This window comes from Mixophyes fleayi, chromosome 6, assembly GCF_038048845.1.
Source record: "Mixophyes fleayi isolate aMixFle1 chromosome 6, aMixFle1.hap1, whole genome shotgun sequence".
NCBI classification, from domain to species: domain Eukaryota; kingdom Metazoa; phylum Chordata; class Amphibia; order Anura; family Limnodynastidae; genus Mixophyes; species Mixophyes fleayi.
In genome coordinates this window covers 208,968,815-208,991,068 of record NC_134407.1, presented here as the reverse complement: position 1 = coordinate 208,991,068, position 22,254 = coordinate 208,968,815, and the positions used below count along the sequence as shown (strand labels likewise).

The 22,254-nt window shown below is 42.8% G+C and overlaps 1 protein-coding gene across 3 annotated transcripts; it reads right to left on the bottom strand.

The window, feature by feature from the left end:
• Positions 1 to 1,925: 1,925 nt before the first annotated feature.
• On the bottom strand, positions 1,926 to 21,501 carry LOC142095267 (uncharacterized). Of its 3 annotated transcripts, none has more exons than XM_075178202.1 (8): positions 21,282 to 21,501; positions 14,178 to 14,313; positions 13,393 to 13,581; positions 13,190 to 13,313; positions 10,466 to 10,605; positions 9,959 to 10,147; positions 9,759 to 9,879; positions 1,926 to 3,589 (listed from the first exon to the last, which is right to left on the bottom strand). In XM_075178202.1, exons 2-8 carry the CDS (start codon positions 14,253 to 14,255, stop codon positions 2,229 to 2,231), a joined length of 2,202 nt encoding a protein of 733 aa, XP_075034303.1. In that variant the 5' UTR covers positions 14,256 to 14,313; positions 21,282 to 21,501; the 3' UTR covers positions 1,926 to 2,228. The 3 variants fall into 3 exon arrangements, with proteins under 3 accessions (XP_075034303.1, XP_075034305.1, XP_075034304.1); XM_075178204.1 differs by having other exon boundaries at positions 9,759 to 9,834; XM_075178203.1 differs by lacking the exon at positions 21,282 to 21,501 and having other exon boundaries at positions 14,178 to 14,381.
• Positions 21,502 to 22,254: the final 753 nt, after the last annotated feature.

Here is a 22,254-nt window from a genome sequence, read left to right as displayed (position 1 = left end):
ATCAGATAAGGGGCTAGGAGCTCTCTTGTCACCAAAATAAGGGGACAAAATGTTACCCCATCCTTGTGCCTACTATTTCTGGAACTGAAGACAACGAGCTTCTTTTCATGAAAGCAGCTTTCAAAGAGTGTCAACCTCTCCTGGAAGGTTCTCCAATTCCATTTATAGACCTCAATAATCTTGAGGCACGATGTGCAATGTTCTTGTCATGGTTTCAGTTTCATGCAACTTACCTCACCAATACTTGCACTACTAAAGCCAATGCACTACCACAACAATTTAAGACCCAAGGGACTTCTTTAGTTTTCTGAACTCTTTCTCCCAATAGGGGGTAACACTGCCACTGTGGATAATGGCCTTCTTGTAGGGTCATGGCAGCTGCCATCAGAAAGGGTGAATTTCTTATCATCCAAAACAGGTACCCAGGAACTAGGATACAATCAGATGGTTGCCTCCGATACATTTCCAGACTTACGGTTGCTACATCTCTGCATAAATAAGTCATGCAGTATTTCCAAAATGTTTTGACCACTGGGCACATGGCTAGCTGCAAGAAACTGGAATGAATAAGCCAACACTACTGGTGGTCAACAATCCAAGAAACATTTCAAAAGTATGTTACAGTCTGTTCTACAGGAGCACAGAAAATACCCTACATACTGCGACAGGATGGACCTTTTATGCCACCTTGTCGTGTTGCTGGGGACCAGCTGGGCTTGCCTTGCCACCGCCCCCTTTCTTTCTCCCAATTGTGCCCCTCTAAATACAGTAGGAAGTGCTCTGCTGCCACCAGTAGGCTTCTTCACCAGTGCCTAATACCACTTCCTTCTGGGTAACTCTCACTAGTAGTGTACCCCTTTGCTGGGCACCTGGGCTGCTACCCCTGACCTCTTTCTTCAGATCAGGGTTGCCCCTGGCCTATCACACTGACTAAAGCTGCAGGGTAGAGGGCACAAAGTTGGTACTAGATGCTGGGAACACTGCAGAATGAGCACTTCTGCAAGACAAGACAATCAGGACCGAGAGACCTCACCTGCAGCATTACACAACAAAACCACTACTAGATGATGCAACACTGTTAGATAACACTTACTGCACTCAGGAATTCTGCTAAATGTCAAGTTAAGCTTTATAAAGCTCTCACTCCTACCAAACTTTGCATTTCTTTTTTTGCCTACTACTATACTACGTCCTCCAAACAATTGACTGCTGCTTCGCCCCTTACGACTCTACCTTCCCCAACCCACTGACTTAATCCTCACAAACCATCAACTCAAGACTAAAGCTGGGTACTCACTACAGAAAATTTCTCCCAATGCATTATCTGCAATGATTTTACAAAAGACAAAGTCCAATGAGCATGTAGATTCATGTGTACAGACCAACATGATTTACCTCCAGGTCTGTACTCTTCATTTGTCAACCATCTGCTGAAAAGATCGTAACTCTGTAAACTCTACGCAGATCTGCCTACATTGCTGGTCGTGACACAACGGACATTGATCCATCATTTAGAGAGATTTTTAGTCCGGTTATGAAATCAAATGAAATGATGTGCTTTGGTACAATAAAACGATTGCGGGAGTGTACACACTAAGTAATATTGGACCTAACAGTCGGTAATCGTGTGAATGGCACAATATCTGGTTGAAAACCTGTAGTTTGTACCCAGCGTAAGCGGCTTGGACAGATGTGGTATGACTTTGATAGCAAAGCTCCTCCAGCCAATTGGTGAAGTGTTTCTGCCCTGCTCTAGACCCTGTTCCTGGATTCTGTGTTTGCGATCAGACACAAGAGCCAGCTCTCTCCTGCCGTGCTCTACTATCCCCTTGTAACCCCCCCAAAGATACTGTTTCAGGATATTTAATCCATCTCTTAGATGGTACCAGTAACGCATTCAAGAATAAACATTGGCAAATCAAAGGTCCTGCTGACGCACCACTCTTTGGTTTATTAGTATGGCTAAGAAGTTTTTCCAACACACAACAAAAAACCTAAAGGAAAGGCAGAGGCATTGTACAATTCTGATTTAATGTGACAAACGTCTGCAAAAAAAATAAAAAGAACTTTCCATAAAGTAGGACTTTACATGTACAGTGAAGCTTTTGTTACTGCTAAAACATTTCCTCCACTCAGTGCAACATAGTGGTGTCCCTGCTGTGTGAAATTGTTGATTCTCAACAAAACATTAATAAATCTAAAAACATTCCTAATATTGTGAAACAGCATTAAGACTTCTTACGGTTATGAGTTCTTCGATGCTTACCTAGAAGAGTAATATTAACAAAACATTTTCCACATTCCGGACATGAATATGGTTTCTCACCGGTATGAATCATCTGATGTTCTGCCAGACCCGTACCACGGGTAAAACATTTTCCGCATTCAGAACACTGAAAAAGCTTCTCACCTGTGTGAATCTTCTGATGTCTAGAAAAATCTGAGGCAGACCTAAAACACTTATTACAGTCTTCACATTGAAAAGGTGGCTCATCTGTGTGTATCGTCACATGCTGAATGAGCTGAGAGTTTCTATGAAAACGTTTCCCACATTCAGAGCAAGCATATGGCTTCTCTCCCGTGTGGATTCTACGATGTATAACAAGATGCGAGTTATATATAAAAATCTTTCCACACTCAGAGCATGACAATGTTTGTCCTGTGTGGTATCTTTGATGCGCAACAAGGTGAGATTTATACCTAAAGCTCTTTTCACATTCTGAGCAAGAAAATGGTTTCTCTCCTGTGTGGATTCTGTAGTGTGCTCTAAGATTTGCACTGTTTGCAAAACATTTCCCACATTCAGTACATTTGAATGGCTTCTCTCCTGTGTGAACTCTCATATGCATCAGAAGTCTTGAAGTATCAGGACAAACTTTACCACATTCAGCACATGTAATGGTATTTGTCTCCGTGTGACTCTTTAGATGTACATCAAGAGACTGTTTTCTAGAAAAATGTTTCCCACACTCTGAACAGGAAAAGAGTTTCTTTTTTGTGTCACCACATTTTGAAAGACCAGATTGTAGAGAGAGACATTTTCCACAAACTGCATTGCCCGTTTTGGATCTTGAATCTTCAAACCCTACAATGGAATTGTATTGATTTCCACAATCAGAACATGTCAACTTCTGCATCTTGTGAGTTCTCCGATGTTTAATAAGATCAAAATTACTGGGAAAACGTTTCCGACACATGGAGCATTTATATAGTTTATCTGTGCTTTGCGATACATGACGATCGGTATCTAATGGCACATTATTCCAATTTACATTATTCTCCTCTTCCTCAGTAAGTGATACATGATGTGCTTTAGTAAGCCTACCCATTACATCAATATATCCTTCTATACCAGTGGGTGTATTCTTTCCCTGTTCACATCCTGTGGGTGGATCAGTGGATGTGCGATTTACTTCGTCACAAGACATGGATTCTTCTGTCATATGGCTATTTAACTTTTCTCTTCTGTCCTGAGGTTTATTTAAATGACCCAATGGTTCAGTATTATCACAATGAGCTGTACTTCCATCACCAAGTGAAGAAACCAGGGTATGAAACATGGCACATTTCTTCTTAGGGACAGATCCGTCTGTTGGAAAGAAATAAAAATGATATATACACAAGACAAACTGTTCAGTCATAATTAAAAAAGGTGTACACCTTCACAAAGGGTGAAAGCTCTAAAATAAGAAATACATAATCTAGACCAACATAGCTAAAGAATTCAGACAAAAATCATTTCCTTCCAACATAATTGACTTGGCACTTTATGTTCATAAAGTCATATAAAATGAACAACATTCAAAAGGTAAAAATTAAGTGGATAATTTAGGAACTGCACCCAAAATGTAAACTTTACTTTTGGGAGTTGATCCTTATGTTAAGAAATTAAAATGCAGTGTTTTACTCACCAGCAGGGCTCAAGAAGCCTCCGACAGTCCAGTACGTTTATGCTACTATAATTTTACAGGGGAGCAGCACTGACAACACTGCTGCCCATCTGAAATTCACCAGACCTAGTAGCATAGAGTAGAGAAGTGGTGGTCCATTGTAGGCTTCAGGTCACTCTCCAGTTCGTAGAACACCACACCCCAGGAAAGCGTTCCTGGTTTCATTGTGAGTCTCTGGGTGATTTAACTATACCCTCTTGCAGAAATTTCGTCAAAATGAAAATATGGGACATATCCTTATTGAAGGATCATCTGTCTGGAGCACAAAAGTTTTAATTATTTTAAATAGTCGGCAGCCCTTACTGACCTTGAGCGTAAGCCATTTGGGATAACTCTTCTGAAGAGGTTCAAATGGTTCTGCAACTGGAGATTCTAGGATACAATTAAGATCCCATGGTGCCAAAAAGGATTGATTGCAGGGACGGAACCTTTTAGCGGCTTGGAGAAATTTCCCCACTACATCATCTGCAACTAATCTTTTGTCCAGAAACACATGGAGTGCTGAAATTCCAGAAGTATAGTATACTACCTGGGGTATATCGGCATCCACAGGGTTAATAATTCTGGCCCTGCTCCATCTTACAAACGTACTCCAGACTCTGTAGTGCACGCTTGAAGAATTTTTGTAGTAATAGCTCTGCTACCTTATCGAAGACTTGTTCTTTAGTATTAATCGTTCAGTTTCCAGGCCTTCAAGGTAAGAGTTTTAGGATCTGGATGACGAGGAAGAGGCCATGGTTTTTATGGGCACATTTCCCATGCCTGGCTGAACCACTACCAGCAAGGCCCATATGGCAGTATTACTATCACTTTCATTCCCTCAATTTCTAATTTGCTAAAAGTGCGAGCTATGAGGGAACACATAACTCAGATTATAATTCCATGGTTTAATTTATGCGCCTATCCAGTGCATTGGGATCCATGTGATTACATTAAAAATTGTGTTACTGTGGCATTTTGACTTCTTCCCATTAAGTCTGTTTACAGTGCCTCAACCATTTTGTGTTACCTGTAGAAACACTTCTTTGTTTAGGCTTCATTCACCTGGATTAATCTGATGCTGGCTCAAGTAGTCTGCCAATATGTTGTCTATCCCCACTATGTGAAGGACTGCCGGGGATTTTAGGTTGTTTTCTGCCCATGCTATTCTTATATATTTAATGGAATTTGGAGAATTCACGTAATCAATATACACTATTTGGCCACACCTGTTAATTAATGAATTGAGGCGTTTCAATCAGACTCATTGCCAGAGGTGTATAAAATCAAGCACCTAGCCATGTAGTCCATTTGCAAACACTCTCAACCTGTCATCCGTGCCCACCCTCTTGGGCCATAGTTACCTGCCTGTACTCACTTTTCCCCTCCCTCCCTCTCTTTCATGCTGTGCCTGAGCCCCCAGAGATATAGGGCTTACTGTTACTTGTACTGTGCTGTTTCACCTTGTACTGTGCCATTGTTTGTCCTTGTACGGCGCTACGGATACTTTGTGGCGCCCTATAAATAAAAATTAATAATAATAATAATAATTTGTGATACAAAATGGGTCGTTCTGAAGAGCTCAGTGACTTCAAGCGTGGTACTATGATAGGATGCCACCTTTGCATTAAGACCGTCATGATCTGCCTCCTGCAGTTCCTGTCTGCCAAGAACTATGTTGAACTTTTGCCTTGTTATGTATCTAGCTTGCAGGACCACTGTTCCACCAAAAGGACCACTGTGGTACTTGAACTGCTTTCCTGCCTGACAGAGCTAAGCTCAGTACTCCAGGATGCTTATCACCTGCCCCTGGCCTATACAGGGCGGGGGAGTGCTAAAACAGGGTGTGCCACTAAAGTCTGTACAGTAACAAAAAAGGTAGGTCCTACCAAGACGTTTGCATTCAACCTCTTTTTGTGACCTCGCCCCCTTATCTGTTTGATGATGAGCTCCCCATCTGCTGGAGCTTGAATCTGTGGTCATCATTGTCTATTCAGGCAATGATTGTTGTACTTAACCACCAATTGAGAGGCATCCTGGATTTACTGGTAATTCTGATCAATTAATCCAGGGACTCATCGGTTGAGTGATTCTAGCTGTAGACTTCCCATGTATAAACTTGCCCATTGCAGGACACTAATGGTTGATAAACATTCCCAAAAGTCCAACAACTGTCATCAATAAGAGTTTGTCTCGAACTTGGAAAGTCAACTGATGTAGCTTCTGGAGACTGTCTTCTGATCTACAGGCTCTGCCTTGTATTGTGCATATCCAAACTATCAGGAATTTGAACTGTTGCGAGGATACTAATGACACTTGTCCCAGTTTATTATCCATGATTGTTTCTAAGGATCACACATGAAATCCATAAATGTATTCATTATCTCTACATTTTCAGCAGATTCTGTCTGCTTACCTTTCCTTGTTTATCTTCATACAAATTATCCATCCAATTTCTCAATGCCCAGGATACCTAGATCATTGCTACTCCTGTTTTAATCGCTGTTCCTGATGAAGCATGATGTTTTCTGAAGTATTTCTAGGGTCTCTTAGAGGCCCCACATCTTTTAACTGTAGTTCAGTTCTAACTGATAGACAACATCTAGCTTTGGAACCTACCTCATGATTTCCTTCTTCTGAAAAGGACACATACTATGCAATCTCTTGACATTAGTTTGCTACTTCTCCAATTATTCAGATTTTTTATTTAGGATTTCATGTATCACTCTATATACTATAAAGACGCGTCTGTGAAGCTTAACTTTAAAGGTATCTTGTAGTTTTGATGGGGCTGGTGTACCTTGGATTCCCATAGTCCTATTGATATCTTTAATCAGTGTATCCGCTATTTCAGGGTTAAAAGATCTTGGTTCCTCTTTAATCTACTAGTTCACTTCAGTATTCCTCGCAATATGAGCACACAGATCGAAGGGAAGAGACCTCCTGCATGCTCTCCAATTCCATACACATCTTAGACCTGGAAGTTTTAACCCATTGGCTAAGCTGAAGCTCCTCTTCAGATAACAAAAAACAAAACTTCATGATTCATTCTTTAAATTATTCTGGGAGTATACTGTCTATGTGGAAAACAACCGATATATAAAGCTTCCTTATAATAGTTAGGCTTGTCACAAGCTCCACATATGCGATTAAGGGATTTGCTGGTCTTCTTCCCCTTTACAGGCTCTAGAAGAGTACTGAAAATGGGGGATGTATAAGAATTTCTACCTAACTTTGCTATATTAGTCATCCAAAAAAAACATTAGGCTTCTTTTGGGCAGGTTCCGGATTCATGCTGTTGACTGTATACCTTAGACTCCGCAATGCTGTGACAGAATTCATGTACTGGCCCATTCCTTGTGAACAGTAGTACTCTGCCTGAGCTGATCCTCAAGGTTGAAGTTAATGTTCATCTACATTCATTAAGGGACTCTAGATTTTCTGTCTAACTACAAACATATTACTACTACCAGGCGCGGGTTGGGAGAGGGAAGCCCGGGGTGCTATATTGCACCCGGGGGGAGGCCGGCCGGTCTACCCCCGGCCCTAATTGCGGTCTGACCGAGCAGCCCGGGGGGCCACTGCCCCCCTGCCCCCTGGGCCAGCCCGCCCCTGACTACTAGTGGATACTGACTGTCCAGTACATCTAGGTGATTTATTCTGTGTATCTCCCAACTAAGGATCCACAGTGACCAAGGAGATGGTACATGTGCTAAAGGACTTTAATTGTAAATTACTTATATTTTAGTATCTTTAGTGCTTAGTTTCATTTTTTTTATGTCATTTTGTTTAATTTCCATGGACTATGTTGGTTTGCACAAACTATACATTTTGAGGCACTGCATTTTAATTTGAAATAGTCACTGAACACACATTTGTTTTGCATTTTTATATGGGAAAATATCCTATTACACAGCAGGTGAAATAAGTATTGAACACATCAACATTTTTCTCAGTAAATATATATTTAATGTGGCTATTGTAATGAAATTTACACCAAATGTCAGCAACAACCCTTGAAATCCACACATGCAAAGAAATCAAACCATATATGTCCATAATTTAAGTTGTGTGTAATAATGTGAAATGACACAGGGAAAACAGTATTGAACACATGAAGAAAGGGAGGTGCACAAAGGCATGGAAAACCAAGACACCAGCTGAAATCTATCAGTGATTGCAAAGCAATCCTGCCAGCTGGTTCAGCCACAACTGATGCCCTATAAAAAGGTGTCTCATTACGAAGGTGTCACACAAGAAACATCTTTGTGCTTCAGTGGCTTCCACCCTGCAGGTTGCGGCCCTCCAGGGAAGTTCCCAGTGAGACAGGTGTAGAACAGAACTAGGCAGCATTATATATATATATATATATATATATATATATATATATATATATATAAAAATTCAGATGTGAAATGGTGATAATGGGAATTACCACTTTAAGGTGGAGCATAGGTACAAAGTTCAACAAAATGATGAGTATACTGCAGGTGAACAGATCAGCGGAGTTCATATACACAGCAACGCTGAGCCACAGCTTACCACAGGGATGTGGAACGAGTCAGCAGTAGTCAGTGGTGCAGACAGAGTAGATAGCGATAAGGTAATAACGGAAGGGGCATCTGAACCAGGCCAGGTGTAGACTTGAAGAACCAGCAATGAATAGGTGAAGGGAGGAGCCTTATAAAGGAGGACTGACCAATGGCAGAACTGACTAAAACACGGGTGAAGTAATCACATGTGCAAACCGTGGCTGACAGTCTGTACTAAGAGAGGTTTAAAGTGATAGTCAGTGTTTTGAGGCTCGGGTGGAGATACCCGGGGAGCGGAGTGTGACACTGGGAGAATATAGTGTGGTCAGTTGAGAGCAAAATGTAACTCTTTGGATGCCATAATACACACCATGTTTGGAGGAGAAATGGCACTGCACATCACCCCAAAAACACCATATCAATAATGAAGTTTGTAGATGGGAACATCATGGTGTGGGGCTGTTTTTCTGCACATGGTACTGGCAGACTGCATATGATTGAAGGATGAATGGAAAAATGTACCGACACATTCTTGATAAAAATCTGCTGCCATCTTCCAGGATGTTGAAGATGAAACAAGGGTGGACACGTCAGCAAGACAATGATCCTAAACACACAGCCAAGGACACTCTCAATTGGTCTCAGAGAAAGAAAATAAAGCTGCTAGAATGGCCCAGCCAATCAGCTCACTTGAATCCAATTGAAAATCTATGGAAAGAACTAAAGATCAGAGTTCATAGAAGAAGCCCACAGAACCTTCAAGATTTGAAGACTATTTGGGTTGAAAAATGGAGCAAAAAAAAAAAATCACACCTGAGCAATGCATGTGACTAGTTTCTCCATACAGGAGGCATCTTGAAGCTGTCATTACCAACAAAGGCTTTTGTACAAAGTATTAAATACATTTCAGGAAACTTGTTCAATACTTTCTCCCTGTGTCATTTCACATTATTACACAAAACTTAATTTATGGACATCTATGGTTTGATTTCTTTGCATGTGTGGATTGTAAGGGTTGCTGATGACATTTATTGTAAATTTCATTACAATAGCCACATTAGATATATATATATTTACTGAGAAAAAATGTTGATGTGTTCAATACTTATTTCACCCGCTGTATATCCATGTTTCATGTGAGTTACATGGGCGCGCCCAGTGCATATGTTTATATTGTATATATCATGTCTATTTGTGGAGAAAAATGGATTCTCCATTACATATACTAGGCTGCACACTGAGTGAAGCGCCATGTTGATCAATCATTTTATTGTATACTAATATATAATTAACTTACCACACGACACAAGGAGTTGGTGGCTTCCTAGTAAGTCCTTGTAGAGATCCTTGTGTCCTTGTATATACTCCCACTCCTCCATGGAGAAATAGACAGTGACATCCTGACACCTTATAGGAACCTGACACACACAATGATACAGTCATCACCCAGACACATCCCCTGGTGTTACTGTATAATGTCCCATTCCCAGCAGTCACCTCTCCAGTCAGCAGCTGAATGATCTTGTTGGTGAGTTCTAGAATCCTCTGGTCATTGTTTCTCTCATGTATCAGTGAGTGAGGTGGAGGCTCCATGATGGGGCTCTGGGTCCTGCTCAGTCCTCTTGACATATGGGGGCTACAGCTGGATGTGGTCGGATTACCAGACTTCCTGATTAGTAAATAGTTCTATACAATTACAAAAGCGTCATAACTCAAACGTTTGTTATATAAATAATATTTTCCACTCTTAACGGTTATGCTTACCACTCATAAAGGGTTAAACACAGTCTATTAACCAAACCCTTCCTGGTTAATCGATTTAAGCAGAAAATATTACACCAATAATCATTTTATATATTCTAGAACATTGTATATAACAATGCAGGTTTCATAGTAAACTAATTAAATGTCTCAGGAAAGCAGATACAAAACATATCTACCATAGATATTCTGCTGTACTCTATTGTTACGTCAAGTCAAAGTAACTTTCCCAGAATCCCTCACCTCTCTTGTCAGCATTTGAATGATCTCTATTATGGGACTTAAGATGCTCTCCGTCACATACTTCTTGCCTTTGTCCATCATCGGTGAGTCAGCCATCCGCTCCGAGAAAGTACTCTTGAAGCTATGGATATTAGGGTCATCTGGACATAATAAATAAATAATTAAATGTAAACCTCTTGAATCCAGAAACAAAAAGAAAAAACATTTTTCTCCTCAAGCATTTGAAGCCCATATCATAGTTATCCCTAAAGAGGAGAAGTATTTAACTCAGTGCTAAAGCTATAGGCTCATCTCACTACTAAATGTGGCCAGAGGTATTTGCAAAAGTGATCGCAAACTGCTTAAAAATCGTTATTAAGTGACATAACACCACCAAAATGATATACTTGATACATCTGGGGATAAGTGTATCGAGCTCCGATTTTGAAAATCCCGCGACTTTCTCAGGATAGTTGAAACTCGACCGATGTATTAACCTGAGATTTGATGTGAAATCGCCAGAGATGTGTTTCTGTCAAAATCGCTATTTCAAAAATTGCTATAAATCGAAGTCCCGACTGTTTACTACTCTAACTATACAAGTCTCCAAATGTATGAAGCTGTGATTATGCAAACTCTCCCGAATTTGCTTTAAAAATCGCTACATACAACATGCTGCTTTCTAGCCGCAAGATTAGTAAACACATCACTGTTACACTGTCTATAGAGCCAGAGGTCCGGCAGCTGTCAAAAGTTAATAAATAGATAAATGTTGAAAAAAAATAAAAATGCGTGGGTTCCCCCCATCTGAGCACTATTAACCCTAGTGCTGCCAGCCTACTGCTGGTTGCATGAAAATCTGAGAAAAATTTGCATGGGGGCCCCCCCAATTTTGAAGCAACCGGCACTAGGCAAACCAGCCAGGGTGGGTGGCACTTTAGCAGGCGGACACGCGGCAGGGGTCCCCCTGCCATAATGACATGCCAACCCCAGGCTGTTCAGCGCTAGTCTGGATTCCCTAGGGAGTGGGGTCGGCAAAAAAAACAAACCAAAAAATGTGCGTGCCCCCCCTCTAGTAGTAACCAGCCCAGTGCTGAAAGCACTGCGGCTCTTCCGACACCCCTGGGCAGTGGGTGTAGAGTAATAACAATTAAATTCAGAAAAAATACGAACGGATGACATTTTGTTTTGTGAAACTACATGCAGTTTAATACATTTCGCGACTTGGGGACTAAAATTTGACGCGATTTTTAAACTCTGAAAAAAATTTAAAATAAATATCGGAGCTTGATACATTTACCCCCTGGTCTCTATTTCCATTCTCCCACAATCCTCCTATCTACGGACTCGAGAAATGCATTTGAAAATATAGACTGGCAGTTTATGAGAGGGTTACTCTAGCCCGGCGGTTCCCAAACTGTGCGCCGCGGCGCTGTCACTGGGGTGCCGCGAGCCAGACATAAAAAAAACCCAAAGAACACAAAAACTTACCAATCCGCCGGGCGCCGGGACCCAGCAGCCTCCTCTCTCCCGCAGCAGCTTGTTACTGACATCGATATTCAGTGACAGCTGCGGGAGAGAGGAGGCTGCTGGGTCCCGGGGCCCGGCGGATTGGTAAGTTTGTGTTCTTTGGGGTTTTTTTTATGTCTGGCGCGGGGCAGAGGAGTGAGAGGGAGTGTGACAGCGGGGCAGAGGTGTGTGACAGCGGGGCAGAGGAGAGTGACAGCAGGGCAGACAGAAGGGCACAGGAGAGTGACAGAGGGGCAGTGGAGGGGGACACAGCGTGAGAGGGGCAGTGGAGGGGGACACAGCGTGAGAGGGGCAGTGGAGGGGGACACAGCGTGAGAGGGGCAGTGGAGGGGGACACAGCGTGAGAGGGGCAGTGGAGGGGGACACAGCGTGAGAGGGGCAGTGGAGGGGGACACAGCGTGAGAGGGGCAGTGGAGGGGGACACAGCGTGAGAGGGGCACACAGCGTGACAGGGGGCAGTGGAGGGGCACACAGCGTGACAGGGGGCAGTGGAGGGGGACACAGCGTGACAGGGGGCAGTGGAGGGGGACACAGCGTGACAGGGGGCAGTGGAGGGGGACACAGCGTGACAGGGGGCAGTGGAGGGGGACACAGCGTGACAGGGGGCAGTGGAGGGGGACACAGCGTGACAGGGGGCAGTGGAGGGGGACACAGCGTGACAGGGGGCAGTGGAGGGGGACACAGCGTGACAGGGGGCAGTGGAGGGGGACACAGCGTGACAGGGGGCAGAGTGTCTGGATGCAGAGGGGGCCGAGTGTCTGGATGCAGAGGGGGCCGAGTGTCTGGATGCAGAGGGGGCCGAGTGTCTGGATGCAGAGGGGGCCGAGTGTCTGGATGCAGAGGGGGCCGAGTGTCTGGATGCAGAGGGGGCAGAGTGTCTGGATGCAGAGGGGGCAGAGTGTCTGGATGCAGAGGGGGCAGAGTGTCTGGATGCAGAGGGGGCAGAGTGTCTGGATGCAGAGGGGGCAGAGTGTCTGGATGCAGAGGGGGCAGAGTGTCTGGATGCAGAGGGGGCAGAGTGTCTGAGAACAGAGTGTCCCACCTGTACCTGAAAGTAGTTTTACAATAGGTGTTTTATTTTGAGGTTTGTGTCTACTAGATCCCAAGGATTTTAGAACAATAATAATTTCAAAAGGCAAATATTTAATTAAATTAAAAGATGTATTGCCTATGTACTCTAACATTACACAAAACAACTATAAAATCACCCCTTACCTATTGAATTATGGAGACTGTGATTATCCATCATGACTTCCTTGTACAGATCCTTGTGTCCCTCTAAATACTCCCACTCCTCCATGGAGAAATAGACAGTGACATCCTGACACCTTATAGGAACCTGACACACACAATGATACAGTCATCACCCAGACACATCCCCTGGTGCTACTGTATAATGTCCCATTCCCAGCAGTCACCTCTCCAGTCAGCAGCTGAATGATCTTGTTGGTGAGTTCTAGAATCCTCTGGTCATTGTTTCTCTCATGTATCAGTGAGTGAGGTGGAGGTTCCATGATGGGGCTCTGGGTCCTTCTCAATCCATCTGACATAACTGGGTGTTTGTGGTGTTTCACAGAGTCCCCAAACCTCTTCAAAAGGACACATTCCTATATATTGAAAAATTAAAAGTTAAACACAATTGGGATAAAATCTTGCTGATAAGTATTATCTGAATGCAATAATGCCAGGGTGGTAGGTTTAACTCATAGGGGTGAGTGAATTCTAAGCAAAGTGCCTTGTTTACCTATTAAACCAAATATATATTTATTTTAGTATAGTACCAACAGAAAGGCCTATCTGTTTGTAATATTTACTTGGGTACAGAAAGTAATTACAGTTGTCTACTTGTAGACAATAACTTACTATATATAACCAGCCTACCCATGCTCCCCATGAGAAGAATCATCTCAAGAAACCACCATCACCTGAGCCGATCCTTCATCTTCTCTGCAACTTCTCTGACCCCTGATCACTGGCTATGAACAATAACTCTTCCTGAAGAGACGACTGATCAACTAATACGACTTTATGGCCTATGCACCACTGTGGTGCTCCACACAAGACCACTCCACCTCAATCGTGTTTTTTTTCCTGTTTGGCCAATGACCCCTGGCTAGACAGCAGTAGTGACATGTTACCTATATCCATACAAATACGTCTCATGGAATAAGGACAATTCCATGAGACGTCCTGTATCACTCACCTCTCCAGTCAGCAGACACATGAGCTTGATGGCATGAAGTAAGACTTTCTCAGTCATTTTCTTCCTGTCACTGTTCATTGTATACTAGTTGGTATACACTTTGGAAACGTGCCGCGTTCGATCATTTTGGCTCATCCTAATAGGAAAAGAGTAAACTAAATTAGCAAATACCAGGCAGAGAGAGACATTTGTCTCAGGCATCATAAGTCATATGTATCGCCAATGTTAAGGACATGCTGGTATAACACACATTGGGGGGAATTCAATTGGCCTGCACACTATTACCGATATTACGGTAATAGTGCGCGTGATTAACGTTAATACGGTAATTTCAACGTTGGCTTTTTGCTGGTAGCTCCCTGAGCTGCGACTAGAAAGCTGGGCTAAAAATTTACCGTATTAACGGTAAATACACTTACCGCAACGGTATTCTGTGGGGAATTGAATTCCCCCCATAGATATTCTAGGACGTGTAGTAATGACGGACTCCATCTTGTTTTTTAATAAAGGTAAAATGAATGTCGTCACTGATTCCTGTGTGTCTCTTTATGAACAGATTCTCAGTTTGTGCTGTTTCTTCACATTATTTACTTCTCTTCTATGTTTTCCTAAAACTAGTGTGGTGGACTACGTCCTGCAAACTCAGACAGACAACATTTACCGACTCAACATAATGTTGATTTTAGACCAGGGAGAGACCATATAAGCAAGTATAGTGCACCTTGTTCTGTTTGTTATATAATCAATACATGTAATCACTTAAGTTGCAAATGGAGCAATGTACTGTCTGCATTGCATCAGTATACACTTTAATGTAAGGAAAATGATTATATATTATTATTATCGTTTATTTGTTAGGAGCCACAAGATTTCCGCAGCGCCCGTACACAGAGCAAACAGTAGACTATACAGGGAGAAACAGTACAGAACAATAAACACAAAGTACCAATAATTCAGAAACTCCAGGCAGGTTAATACAGTAGAGGCGGAGCAGAAAAACTGGTATGGAGACAGGAGGGAAGAGGGCCCTGCTCATATGAGCTTACATCCTAAGGGAGGGTAAACAAACAGGCACAAGGGGAGGCAGTTGAAGTATGGGGGAGAAAAGGGGGGCCGGGAGGAGAGAGGGGAGAATGAGCGGAGAAGATTAGGGGGTTAAGTGGATGGTTGGTAGGCCTTGAGGTGAGTTTTGAGTGCTTGTTTTGAAGGAGCAAAGATTAGGGGAGAGACGGATGGAGTGAGGGAGGTCATTCCAGTGAAGGGGGGCCGCACGGGAGAAGCCTTGGATTCTGGAGTGGGAAGTGGTGATTAGAGTGGAGGAGAGGCGGCGATCATTGGCTGAGCGCAGGTAGCGGGCAGGAGTGTGAATGGAGAGGAAGTTAGAGATATAGGGGGCAGTAGACTGGGAGAGAGCCTTGTAAGTGGTGGTAAGGAGTTTGAAAAGGATTCTGTAGGGGAAGGGGAGCCAGTGTAAGGCAAGAGAGAGAGGGGAGGCAGAGGAGGGGCGGCGTGAGAGGAAGAGGAATTTAAGGAGGACATTGGTCAGACTTTCTTTAGACCTGACAGGGGACTTAGGAAGACTGTGCCAGATCTCCTCCGTTAAAGAATTCCTTGATGCGTTAGTCAACTTGAGGGGTGCTCGTTGAATGTGGGGTCTCCATGCACTGAATCCAAGGAATTGTGTGCTTGTCTAGCAACTTATCGAAGCAAACTATTTTAAATTATAATATTGTATGTTTGTGAGTGTATCATTCTTTCTTTGTGCTAGCACAGAAGGGGGGGGGGGGGGGCACACTCTTTGAAGGGATGATGTTTATTTTGGGAGCTTGGAGACAAAACTGGAAGAATTACATCACACTAGTTAATTTAGCAATACTCTAAACTGTGTACAGTAATTCATCTACTCAATTAAGCATCCACCAAGTTAAGCTAAGATTGCAGCATACAATATCAATATATTATCCTATTAACATGAGTAAAATGCCAGGATTTTATGGACTAATCATACTGCTACCTGGAATACTCTTATCCCAGTCTACCAATTACATATATGACTTATGTTATTTCTGTACTCGAATATTGCATGGTTTGGAAAGTACTAAAGGAAATGACAGCTCCATTCTGCTAGAAAGAATGACAATTTAATATAATGATATTCACAAAAGTTTAATTTATTATTTCATAAAATCCCAACACTATGGAATATATTTTACACACACTTATTACGAAGATATTTTGTGATGCAATGACAGCTATTTTTGATCTCATTATTTACGGTTTTAAAAAAAACAGGAGGAAAATGGTCATTGCAAATGGTTACAAGTTGTGCGTTTAGGAAAAACAAAAAACACAACAAATTTAACATTTGCAAATGATTTTAACCTGTGGTTGAAGTGGGAATTTAGAACAAACTTGCCTACTCTCCCGTAATGTCTGGGAGACTCCCGTATTCTGGGTAGGATTCCTGCAATCCCTGGATAGTAGGCAATGCTCCTGCATCTTGCCCATCGGGAGCCAAAACGACGCGAACCGCGCCAATTTGGCCCCGTCCCCTAACAAAATATTGATTTATTCGCGGGGGTGGGGCCAAATGATGCAATTCACTGCGCCCCACCCCCTTATGTCATCCACCACTTCCGGGATCTCCCGGATGGCACCAAAATAAAGTTGGCACGTATGATTTAGAAGTAGTGGTAACTGGATGGTCAGGAAAGAGGGGGGTGGTGTTAGTTTGCACCTAGTTCCCAAAACTATAGGAAGTTTGATAGGCTTAAATGAATTTTAGCCCTAATTTTAGATGCTTTGTTAATAAAAATGCAAATCCATATTAAGAGATAGCACGTAATATGTCTTTGTATTATTATCGTACATTTGTAAGGCCACTCAGTAGAAAGACAGGACATACAGTCGGGGTCCCCCAGGGCTCTGTTCTGGGCCCCTTACTCTTCTCTCTATACACCTCCTCCCTGGGTGAACTCATCAGCTCCTTCGGCTTCAACTATCACCTTTACGCTGACGACACTCAACTATACCTCTCCTCTCCTGATCTCTCTCCCTCCCTCCTCTCTAGGGTGTCCGCCTGCCTCTCTGCCATCTCCTCCTGGATGTCCTCTCGATTACTCAAACTCAACCTCGCCAAAACCGAGCTGATAGTTTTTCCTCCCCCTCATACCTCATCCCCTGTTGACCTCTACATCACTGTTGACAACTCCTCTATCTCCTCTGTCCCCCAACTTCGCTGCCTTGTGTCATCCTCGACTCCTCTCTCTCCTTTGGCCCCCATATCCTCTCTCTTGCTAAATCCTGCTGCTTCCAGCTGCGTAACATTGCTCGCATCCGGCCCTTCCTCTCCCAAGATGCCGCCAAATGCCTTATTCACTCTCTGATCATCTCCCGCTTGGACTACTGCAACCTCCTCCTTACTGGCCTCCCCCTCTCTCATCTCGCTCCCCTTCGTTCTGTACTTAACGCAGCTGCTAGGCTCATCTTCCTTTCTCACCGCTCCTCGTCTGTCTCCCACTCTACCAATCCCTCCACTGGCTCCCCTTCCCCTACAGAATTCTGTTCAAGCTCCTCACTCTTACATACAAGGCCCTCGCCAACGCCACTGCACCCTACATCTCCACACTCCTATCTATTCACGCTCCATCCCGCCCTCTCCGATCTGCCAATGACCGTCGCCTCTCTTCTACCCTGATCACCTCCTCCCACGCGCGTATCCAAGACTTCTCCCGCGCTGCCCCCCTCCACTGGAACAAGCTCCCTCCCTCCATCAGGACTTCCCCTAACCTGTCCAGTTTCAAACGGGCTTTAAAAACCCACCTTTTTCTTAAAGCGTTCCAGTCTCCCACTTAACTTCCTACCTTATCCTCTGCCTCTCTCCTTCTTTCCCCTTCCCTGCCTCCGTCCCTCTACTCTCCCTCTCTCCCCTGCGTTTCTCCATCTGTCCACCCCTCCCCTTAGATTGTAGGCTCCTCTGAGCAGGGCCATCTCTCCTCCTGTTTCCACCACTTCTAACTCTGCTCTCCAGCTACTTTGCCCTCCTCCCCCCTCTGGGGGTCTCCCTGTCTTCCGCGCCCTCCATTTTGGGCCCCGTCATTTGCGGATACTCCCCCCGCCCTCACTAGCTGTGCATTGAGCTTACTGAGTTACTGTGCTTTATGTTTACTGTACTGTGCTGTCTCACCTTGTATTGTAATTCGTTTTTGTCCCTGTACGGCGCCACGGAAACCTTGTGGCGCCCTATAAATAAAAATTAATAATAATAATAATAATAATACATAAAACGGGGACATGCAGGGTAAACAAAATAAATACAAACATGAAAACAGAGGGTAGGAAGGGACCTGCTCATGAGACAGTTTACAGTCTAACTGGAAGAGAGCACAGCTGAAACAAGAGGAGCCACGGGGGTAAATTTATCAAGCTGAGAGTTTTCCGGCTGGTTTGAAAAGTGGAGATGTTGCCTATAGGAACCAATCAGATTCTAGCTGTCATTTTGTAGAATGTACTAAATGACTGATAGCTAGAATCTGATTGGTTTTTTTATAACCCGCCAGAAAACTCAGCTTGATACATTTACCCCCGAGTGTGGCTCAGAGTGAAGACTGGGTGTAGTGATGATAACATTCATTTTATATTTATTAACAAACAAGATGGAGTCATCGATGTGTGTCTAATTATGAACAGATTCTCAGTTTGTGCTGTTTTTTTCACATTACTTACCTTTAATGGTCATGGGTTTCCATAAACTAATAAAGTGGACTATGCCCTCGCAAACAGAGCACTGTCATTTAGAACTCAGACAATGATTATTTACTAACTGACACTAATGTTGATTTAAGAGATAGAAGTATTTGTGTATTCTTAAGCATACTTTATAGTGTTTGTTGTATAAGCAATATATGAATGTAATTGCTTAAAATAGCAAACTTAGCTGTTATACTTAGAATAATACGGTCATCAATGTATTGCTACAGTATTCATTTTAATGTAAGGAAATGGATTATATAAGAATGGCATAGATCAGATTTTCTTTAATTCTTTCTTGAATATGTGGCCCCCTGAATCCGTGCAATTATGTTAATTTATGGAAGCAAAATTATTTTAATTGTGAAATTATTTATTAAATCATTATGTTATATAAAGTTTGTGAGTGTATAAATTCTTTATTTGTGCTAGATCAGTGTTGGCTAACCTGTGACACTCCAGGTGTTGTGAAACTACAAGTCCCAGCATGCTTTGCCAATATATAGCAGCTTATTGCTGGAAGAGTATGCTTGGACTTGTAGTTCAACAACACCTGGAGTGTCACGGGTTAGCCAACACTGTGCTAGATTGTACCTTTATGGTTAGGCTAATAAGTACAAGTGCGTTCTATTTGATAAAGTTTTTCTGGATGCTTTTTTTTTTTTTTTTTTTTAACTAGTGTGGACACAGTGGCTGTACCCTACAATACAAGTGATGCGATATAGGATGAAAGCAGTTTGCTATGGAAAGCGGTTGTATAGGGTATATCAATAAAAAGAATCTGGATAAGAATATGCATGCGATTCATGAAGAGACCCCTGTTTCTATCTCATCCCCTAAACCAGTGATGGCTAACCTGTGACACTCCCGTTGTTGTGAAACTACAAGTCCCAGCATGCTCTGCCAGCTATCAGCTAGTTATCTACTGGCAAAGCATGCTGGGGCTTGTAGTTTCACAACACCTGGAGTGTCACAGGTTAGCCATCACTGCCCTAAACGGTTGCATATGTGAATCTTCATATCTGTACCACATTCTCCCACCCACTGTTTCTGAAGGTGCAACAGCTCCCGCTGAAAAACATTGGAAGCAGGCGGGCTGCAGGGGCGTTCCAGAAGCGTGGCGCCCCACTGACGTAGCAGGAAAATGCATTTTGAGGCAATTTGTAGGGAAGAGAGAAACAGTTCGGAAATGGTGAAGCAGAAATTTTACCAACATCTGCATCACATAAGGATGATTTTCTGCATCTGTTTTCACCAACAAAAAAAGCAGGCCCAGCTACATGTCAATTGACATTTGTAATGATTTGGGGCGACGTGCTGTTAAGAAGGGTTGTAGCGCGAGGACCAATTGGCAGCTAAAAGGACCATCTTTGGGCTGTGTAAGACAAACAGCTGTCATGGAACACTTGTGTAGAGGGGTACAGGTATTGGGGAGCGTATATGAAATGGATCAACAGGACTATTATTAACAATAGGCAAAAATGGCTGGTTTTCAATTACCGCTTAATGCAAGAAATAGAAAACCACCCATTCCATCCCATAGATATGCTATATCACATCCCTTTTATAGAGGGGTGTACAGGTGTGGGGAGCGCATATGAAAAGTATTTAGTGGTCTATTTAACAAGACCCTTCTGTTTTGAAGATTTGCAATAGCTGCTGATCACAGCACCGGGAAATCTTTTATTGTGCTGTTTAACAAAATAAGAGGTCAGTGGGGCGATGCTCAGTTCTCCGGCAACACTGGCCGCCAATGGCAAGAGAAGTCTTACTATTAGCCAGGGCACATGTGCACTGGAACCAGAAGTCCGGACCTTGAGTTTCAGAGGCCGTAGAATTTTTTTTTACAAAAATAAAAAAAAAAATTGTAGAAAATTGAAATAAAAAATAAAATGAAATATCTAAAATTTACTTTACAATGAAAGTATTTTTTTCCTGCAGTGACTCCCTGTTGTCCTTGATAAATAAGCATCCCCATGCAGAGCACCAGGCAGGGGGCTTTGATAAATCTGATAAATCAGTGAAAACTTCTGCTGTTGTTGGATCTAGGGGTTTTCTCCTCTTGATAAATATCCCCCTTAGTGTGTGGGTTTAGGGGATGTGGCAGAAACAGGTATATTTTCATGAAACACATGCAGGTTCTTATAGTGATTTTTGTATTGCTATGCCCTATAAAACAGATGTCATTCCAGGTTATTAAACATGTAAAACATCACTCTGTGTATTGGTATTAAGTGCGTGTAACACACTAGGATTCTGTTTTAATGCAGTCGTAAAATCGGGACAATCACAATCTGGAAGAAGAAAAACCATGGAACTGTTGTCAGACACAAGTAACTCCAGCTCTGTACTCACCTCTACCAGCCGCACTAACAGTACTGAGGATTCTAGAATGAAGAACTTCGTTATAAAGCATGCTGTGACGTCATAATCGGAATTCCCCCAATACGGGAAGGAAAAGCCTCGCAAGAAACTGCATCACCCATGAGCCTTTGCAGCAGCCACTGTGCACTGATCGTTTCACGGAGAGAATTACACAGCGCTCAGAAAGAGCCATAGGGTGCTCCTAACAGTGGGGAACTATCCAGGCGTTCTTCACTATACGTATTTATAGCCTGTATGTGCCGCTGTACGCTTATTATCAGTTTGAATGGATGGGATACGGTGCACTGGTTTATCCGATTTCTGTCCTCAATTTTGGGTTGTTGCGGCCATCTTTGTGTAGACCAAAGAAGCTACCTGTTGCTCTTTAGCTAGGTGGAACTACACCCCAGCATGCCCTGGCTACTGCTGTCAGACTAGTACATAGTGGCCCTGTACAATTTACTACTCATTTTATTGCGCTTTTCACCATAGAAGATCTGTTGATTGCTTAAATATTTATTAGTAATTGTACATAAAGTAGGTAATCGTTTATTTTTCAAATTTGACCCACTCCACTGCAAAGCATGTCTTTGTTTTCTGTACTACCCCAGGGATTTAAGAGGTCTCTGAGAATCAGTGTAATAAACCCAATCTTTACCCGTTAGTCTCAGCTAATTTAAGTTTGAGGCCTCCGTGATGCTGGGCATCGCCAGTAGAAAAGGAAAGCGACCACACAGCAATTTATATTAAACAGCTTATATATCAAGATGGATTTGGAAACTAATGTCATTAAAGTAGTGCGACACACTTTCCAAGCCAGTGAGGGGTAATGGGAAAGATGTGGGGAAATATTGGAAAAGGTTTTTTTTATTGGCGATGCTGAATTTGGTTTGGATCAGCAAAGAGAGGGAAGATATTGTCTTGTGTGACATCATTCAAGTGCATTGTGTCACTTACCAGCTAG